Raw genomic sequence first — 7,242 nt, 5'->3', positions numbered from 1 at the left:
CCGCTCCTCGGCCTCGCGTGGGCGTCCTCGCGCCGGAGTTACTGTCCTGTGGAACTTGCTTTTCTAACTGCCGGCTCCTGAGCCGGTGGGGATTTGATAGGACCCCAACTGTAACCGTAGGACATGGATCATCTCCCAGCTCCGAATGCACGGGTCAGGAAAGCCCCCAGAGGCCAGCCCCTCCGGAGGGCAGGTGTCTTTTTCTCCGCCCCGCCACCCACGGCTTGCCTGGGGAGGTACATCACACGCACAGGCAAGGGACGGCGATAACACCGTCCCCAGCGAGCTCTTCGTGACACAGCATGTCCAGGGGCCCACCGGCAGAGGAGGCAGCTAGGAAGGCTCACGGCGACCTCCCACAATGGCCCTCAGACTTAGGGTTTCCACCTTGAGACCCTCCTCCTAAGCACAGGAGAGGAGAGGTTCGCCCTAACCTGTGGCGGGATTTCCTCCGTGTTGGTTGTCTGGGTTTGCCCTGCCTACCGAGTGCTTCTGTGTGCTCTGCACTTTACGGGTTCGTCTCCCAAGAGTTTCTTACACCTGGAGACTGGCTCAAGTGGGCCTTTTCATCCCTCCATTCTTCCACCAGACGTTTATCGAGGAACTCCTGCAGGCCAGACCTTGCCTGGGCGGGGGACAGCCCAGCGAACCGGGGCAGGTCACACAAAGCGCCTTCCATCCTGAGATTCGGTTGATACTGACTTTGACCCCAGGTATCAGGACTTTGGTGCCTGGGCTGTGATTTCAGCCTGAGGGAGAGGAATGGGCTGAGAGGAGGCCTGAGGGCCCCTTCCCAGTAGGGACGGGAGCCGTGTGGAAGGAAGGCTGCTCTGCCCCTGTATACGGGGCTCTTTTGTATCTGTGCAGTGCTGTTTTGTTATTTAGAGTGTTGCAGGCCCGGGAGTGGAGGGGCCGCGGACATTTCCAGTGAAGGTCTAAGTGCTCTGCGGAGTAATTGTGTTGACAGTGGAGAAGCTGATCAGAAAAGCACAAACTTGAAGTTATCCTGGGATCTGGAGCTGGGGAAGAGGAGGCTGCACTGAGCTGGGCCAGGGAGCGGGTTGAAAAGTGGCCAGCGAGGGGAGGCCGGAGAAGAGCCTAGCAAAAGTCCATGGCCCCCCACTTAACCTGTCAGGCTTTGTTCTATGTTTTCTGCATCTTACCCCCTCCTGCTTTGAACTCTTTCACTCTGTGGGGTGAGACTGTGGGTAACTGCAGTGGAGGAGAGTTTGGGGCGGCCCTAAGGGTTCCTTGGGGCGGCCCTAAGGGTTCCTTGGGGCCTGCCTCTTGATCTGCCACAGGTGTTGTGGGATCAGCTTGAGGGACCCATGTGTTTGTGAACCCTTGCTGCCCTGCCCATCTGCCAATGATCCGTTGAGTCCTGAAGGGCAGGGAAACATTCGTCACCCCCACTGTGCCAGGGCCAAGCCTTGTATACAGTAGGTATTCAAAAGAGATACGGTTTGAATATAAAAACCAACTTCATCATTGGAAGGAGTGCACCTGCGGAGGGGTGTCCTGTGCCTGGTCGCATGCTGGAACAGGGTGGCAAGGCAGGAACTTGAATGCAGGGAGCCGAGTTCGTGCGCTTTCCTTACGCCCCTCCCTGTCTGTGATGTTGTATGCAGAACTCTTGATTATCTGGAGATTATTTCTGAGCTCTAGTGTCAGGTGAAAAACGCGAGAATTTGCAAGTAGGTATCTGATTTTACAAATTTGTTGACTACTATAGTCCGTTCAGGCTGTAACAGAATACCATATACTACCGGATGGCTTAAAAGCAATAGAGATTTATTTTTCTTAGCTCTGATGGTTGGGAAGTCCAAGACCAAGGCCCCAGCGGATTCTTTGGGGGAGGCCTGCTTCTTGGTTCATAGACAGCAGCAGTGCCTTGTCCTCACGTGGTGGGGGGTGAGCGGGAGCTCTCTGGGGTCTCTCTTAATAATGGCATTAATCTCATTCATGAAGGTTCTGCTCTCATGAGCCAGTCACCTACAAAGTCACTACCTCTTCAAACCATCACCTTGGGGGTTAAGATTCCCACATTATTTTTGGGGGAGACACAAGCATTCAGTCTATAGCAACTACTCTTTCTATCCCTTACAGATTTTGATACCCATTTATCTTTATATTAAGGTCTTTCCTGAGCAGTGGATTCTGTTTATGTTTTTATTCTGATGACAATCAGTTCTGTTAACTAACTGGTAGGGTAGATTTCGTGTCATATGTGCTGAAAAAAAAAGATTCCCATTCCTATTTCCAGATAAACTTTTATGATATTTGTGTTGCATATAAGAACCCCGAAGATGGGGCACCTGGGTGGCTCAGCCGGTTAAGCGTCTGACTCTTGTTTCGGCTCAGGTCATGATGTCACGGGTTTGTGAACCTGCTTGGGATTCTCTACCCCTCTCCCGCTGGCATGCTCTCTTTCTCAAAATAAGTAAATAAACATTAAAAGAATAAATACCCCCACCCCCAAGAGATTTGTTAAACCTCTTCATTTATGTGGTACCATTTAAAAGTTTCCTAGCATCGGGGCGCCTGGGTGGCTCGGTCGGTTAAGCATCTGACTTCGGCTCAGGTCATGATCTCACGGTCCGTGAGTTTGAGCCCCGCGTCGGGCTCTGTGCTGACCGCTCAGAGCCTGGAGCCTGTTTTGGAGTCTGTGTCTCCCTCTCTCTCTCTGCCCCTCCCCTGTTCATGCTCTGTCTCTCTCTGTCTCAAAAATAAATAAACGTTAAAAAAAATATTTAAAAAAAATAAAAAATAAAAAAAAAATAAAAGTTTCCTAGCATCGACTCTTAACCCGGGTGCATGGTATGTGCTCACCGCTTCTAGTCTTTGTTATTTTCCAGGTTTATAGTCTATTATGCGAGGCTTGCCTTCTATTTATATGCACATATTTTTAAATTTTCCTTCTTACCGAGGTGTAACTTATATTTAGTGAAGTGCCCCCATCTTAGGTTACCGGCTGGTGAGTTACTCACGTAGACTCCTCTGAGGTCATTACCCAGGTCAGCTTGTTACAAACAGCCGCATTTGTTTGGCTGTTGAATTTTGCCAAGGGCAAGTGTCTTTCTGTAATTCAGAAGGTGATCGTATGGTTTCTTCCAATATTGAGACACTCCTACATTCCTGGGATAGGTAGAGTGATATTATGGTGGATTTAAAAAAAAAATTTTTTTAATGTTTATTTCTGAGACAGAGAGACACAGAGCACGAGTGGGGGAGGGGCAGAGAGAGAGGGACACAGAATCCGAAGCAGGCTCCAGGCTCTGAGCTGTCAGCACAGAGCCCGACGTGGGGGTCGAACTCACAGACCGCGAGATCGTGACCTGAGCTGAAGTCGGAAGCTCAACCGACTGAGCCATCCAGGCGCCCCTATGGTGGATTTTTTGATACGTATTTTAAATTGAACCTTGCTAATATTTTATGTAGGATCTTCTGTATCCTTCAGTACGGTTGACTCCTTACCTCCCACCCCACCAGCGTTTTTAAAATTCTTGCCCTTGCCAGGTTTGGTGTCGGGAATGTGCGTCTTTCATTACGGGAAACTTTCTGTATTTCTCTGTTTTTCTGGAGCACGGGAATGATTCGTTCTTGAGCATTTGAGGGGTCCCGTAGCCAGAGGACAAAGGGCTCGCTGCAGATGGCGCCCCCTCCTGGCTGGTGTTGGCAGGGTTTCCCCTGGCTGACAGGAGCCCCTCTCTTCAGTGCAGGTCCTAATCTGAAGGAGTGGCTGAGGGAGCAGTTTTGTGACCATCCGCTGGAGCACTGTGAGGACACAAGGCTCCATGATGCAGCCTACGTGGGGGACCTCCAGACCCTCAGGAGCCTGTTGCAAGAGGACAGCTACCGGAGGTGAGCGTCACTGTCCTGGGGCTGGCCCGGTACTTGGGCCCCGTGGGTCTGCGCGGAGCTGAAGTGCATGATCCATGAGGGTCCATGTGACTCCCTGGTCTGCAGGTGAAGGCCCTGGTGCTTTCCAGGCCAGGGGGAGAAGGGAGACCGGGGAAGCATGGTCAGACTTGTAGGGAGACCTGAGTTCAAGTCTCGCTCTGTCATTGACCTTTATATTTCCTGGAAACTTCTGGCCCTCTCTGGTGTCAGTTTCCTTGATGGTAATCCTGATGGCAGCACTGTTACTCTCGTCAACAGTGGTCCTGTCCCCTTCCAAGTCTCTTGTGGCTCTTTTTTTTTTTTTTTTTTTAAATAGTTTTTATTTTTCTTAATTTTCTTAAAGTAGGCTTCACACCCAGCACGGAGCCCAAGAAGGGGCTTGAACTCATGACCCTGAGATCAAGACCTGAGCTGAGATCAGGAGTTCGATGCTTAACCAGCTGAGCCACCCAGGCACCCCCAAGTCTTTCGTGGCCTTTTACCCTAAGCTGTATACATAAGTTCCCCTTTGTTATTTTCATTTGGTTACCCCTTGGTGGGCGTGGACTTCCTGATGTACCCCATTTATACATCACCCCTGATGTGCTCTCCTCTAGCTTCTCTGGTCCCCAGTTGTCTGCCTCCTGGGCCTGGGGCTCTGTCTCAGGTCAGGTGTCTCACCCTCCTGGGATCTGCTCTGTGCTCACCTTATTCCCTCTGTCCATAGAGCTCTGCGTGTTGCCCGTCAGATCCTCCAGCCCCGTCAGGCTCTTCCTTCGTAGCAGCAGGAGCGTTGATGTTACCTTTTTCCCACTGGGGACACCTGGGAGAGCGTAGAGTCTTCCTTGCCTCCGGGGGTTCTCTGTTTTGTGTGTCCAGGACTGGAGTCCCAGCGAGATTTGAAACTGACCTGCCACCGGAAACTCCTCATGCTCTGTGTTTCTGTTTCCCCTTCAGGGAAGTTGATAGAAGAAAAGCCTGCATATGAGTGGTGAAATTAATGCCACATTTTATGAATAGCTCCTAAGAGAAGGATTTCTAACAATACAAGAGTAGGTTTTTTTTTCTACTTCTAATGTCTTAGCATTATTGTTCAGAATAGATAGCAGTATTAAAAAAAAAGCTGTAAATATCTAGGAAGGATTATCATACAAAGACATCAGATGGATTCCACATGAATATTTAATATGAATGACTCAAGCCCAAAGAAACGCTTGAATTTGCAGAGGTAACAATAAAAACAATAGAATGAGACGGAGTTCAGCTGGGTCTTAGACAAGTGTTTTCATACTGCTTTTCCAAGTACCTTTTTTTCTTGTTTTATGTTGGGGTTTAGTAAATCTGTCTCGACGATATTTTCCTGTTGCTGTGTACTTCTCTGATGGGGAGTCCTTGGAGCGTTCCTCGGTCTCCTTGGCTAGTGGAAGCCAGTGCGCCAAAGGAGGAGCCCCTGGCCCGCTACGTATTTCCGCGTCACTGCTTCCGTGATCTGGATCACCAGGCTCTGGTCACAGCTGCCTCGGGAGCGTGAAGTGAACCGCGTCTTGATGGAGGACGTGGTGGGTCAGTGGACTGCATGGCCGTGGCACTCCTTGACAGGGAACCGTGGCCTGATTTTCCCTTTTTTTTTTTTTTTTTAATTTTTTTTTTTTCAATGTTTATTTATTTTTGGGACAGAGAGAGACAGAGCATGAACAGGGGAGGGGCAGAGAGAGAGGGAGACACAGAATCGGAAACAGGCTCCAGGCTCCGAGCCATCAGCCCAGAGCCTGACGCGGGGCTCGAACTCAGGGACCGCGAGATCGTGACCTGGCTGAAGTCGGACGCTTAACCGACTGCGCCACCCAGGCACCCCATGATTTTCCCTTTTGATGAGAGCTGAGTCTGGCCAGTTTCCCTCTGCTGATGTTGGCCAGGAGGGTAGCCCCGTGTGGCCTTAGTGATTCCTGCAGGCTGTGACTTGTGCTGTGTCACAGGTAGAGGGACCACAGCGGTCGCCTGGCTCCAGTGAGGATGCCGAGGCCCAACCTCAGGCCTTCACAGCTGGTAGCTGGTGAAAAGGGGCCTCGGGACCCTGACCCAGATTCCCGGCAAGTGTCCTGCTCTCCACCCCGCACTGACTCCCTGGGCAGACCCGTCTACCCTTTGTGGAGCAGAGAGCTCTGGACCGAGAATCAGGAAATCTGAGATCTCAGCCCTAGTGCCCATCTGTCTGCCTGTGCCTCAGTTTCCTCTGCTGTGGAATGGGCCCTTCAGATCTGCTCTGCCACGTGCACGGATCCAGCATTTCATAAAACAACGCACGTGGGGGCATTCTTAAAGCACAGGAGTGTCCGTCTGAAGAGGTTGCCCTCCTGCTGTCTGTTTCATGTAGGTACCAGTATGAGAGGAAGCCGAGCGGCTCGTCAGTTTTCCAGGCTGCCCCTCACAGCCTGGCTCCCCTATGTTCTTTCTTAGCCGCATCAACGAGAAGTCTGTCTGGTGCTGCGGCTGGCTGCCCTGCACACCGCTGAGGATCGCGGCCACTGCCGGCCATGGCAACTGTGTGGACTTCCTTATCCGGAAAGGGGCCGAGGTGGACCTCGTGGATGTAAAGGGACAGACCGCCCTGTACGTGGCTGTGGTGAACGGGCACCTGGAGAGCGCCCAGATCCTCCTGGAAGCCGGCGCCGACCCCAACGGAAGCCGGCACCACCGCAGCACCCCAGTCTACCACGCCTCGCGTGTGGGCAGGGCTGACATTCTGAAGGCCCTCATCAGGTCAGTACTGCGGAGGCCCGGCCACCCTTGTCCCGCATGGGTCCCTGCGGGGGGCGTGGCCCCATGGCTGCTAGTTCCTGTGGCCGTGTTCTCATTCCTTGTTGTCTGTATTTGCCTCTCTCTGTCTCACGTTAGGCTTGTTAAAAGATTTGTCTATTGTAGGTCTTTCTAAACCGCTCCTTCTTAGCTCTATCAGTTATCTTATTTTTGTGCTTACTGGTTAATTTGTTTTAATTTTTTCCCATTTGCCTTACTTTATTTTTCCCCAAACTTTTGCAATCGAATGATTATTTTTTTTCTTGAAGTGTCAGCTTTCAAGATTATTAATTTGTCTTTGCCTATAGCTTCGGTCATATCTGCTAAGCTTTTTCCTCATTTTGAAATTGGTATTATTGAAGTCGCTCTCCTCTTTGTTCTTATGGCTATGGAGGAGAAGGGTTGAATACAACTTTTTATGAACCAATTGCATAGTATTGTGCACAGGTAATGCAGAGTGTGTAATTTGCCTTTGGGGGATTCTTTTGAGTTTGTTATTTTTTTAATGTCGAACTACATTGTTGTGGTTGCTTGAACAAAGTACATGACCGTGGGTGTTTTATTTGC

The 7,242-nt window shown here is 50.7% G+C and overlaps 1 protein-coding gene across 2 annotated transcripts in view; it reads left to right on the top strand.

Moving 5' to 3' along the window:
- ASB1 (ankyrin repeat and SOCS box containing 1) overlaps positions 1-7,242 on the top strand; it is a 22,785-nt gene that overhangs the window by 1,197 nt on the left and 14,346 nt on the right. Inside the window, exons 1-3 of one of the 2 annotated variants that reach the window (XM_040450480.1) lie at positions 24-253; positions 3,720-3,861; positions 6,337-6,639. In XM_040450480.1, the coding sequence (XP_040306414.1) occupies positions 124-253; positions 3,720-3,861; positions 6,337-6,639 (575 nt within the window). In that variant the 5' untranslated portion in view covers positions 24-123. Of the gene's footprint in view, positions 1-23; positions 254-3,719; positions 3,862-6,336; positions 6,640-7,242 lie in introns of those variants that run through there. The other variant, XM_040450479.1, reaches the window with a different exon arrangement.

The sequence above is a fragment of the Herpailurus yagouaroundi genome, unplaced genomic scaffold (assembly GCF_014898765.1).
Source record: "Herpailurus yagouaroundi ecotype Mexico unplaced genomic scaffold, PumYag 202, whole genome shotgun sequence".
Classification (NCBI taxonomy): Eukaryota; Metazoa; Chordata; class Mammalia; order Carnivora; family Felidae; genus Herpailurus; species Herpailurus yagouaroundi.
Note: the sequence above shows the minus strand (reverse complement) of the source record. Positions and strands in the feature narration are given on the sequence as shown.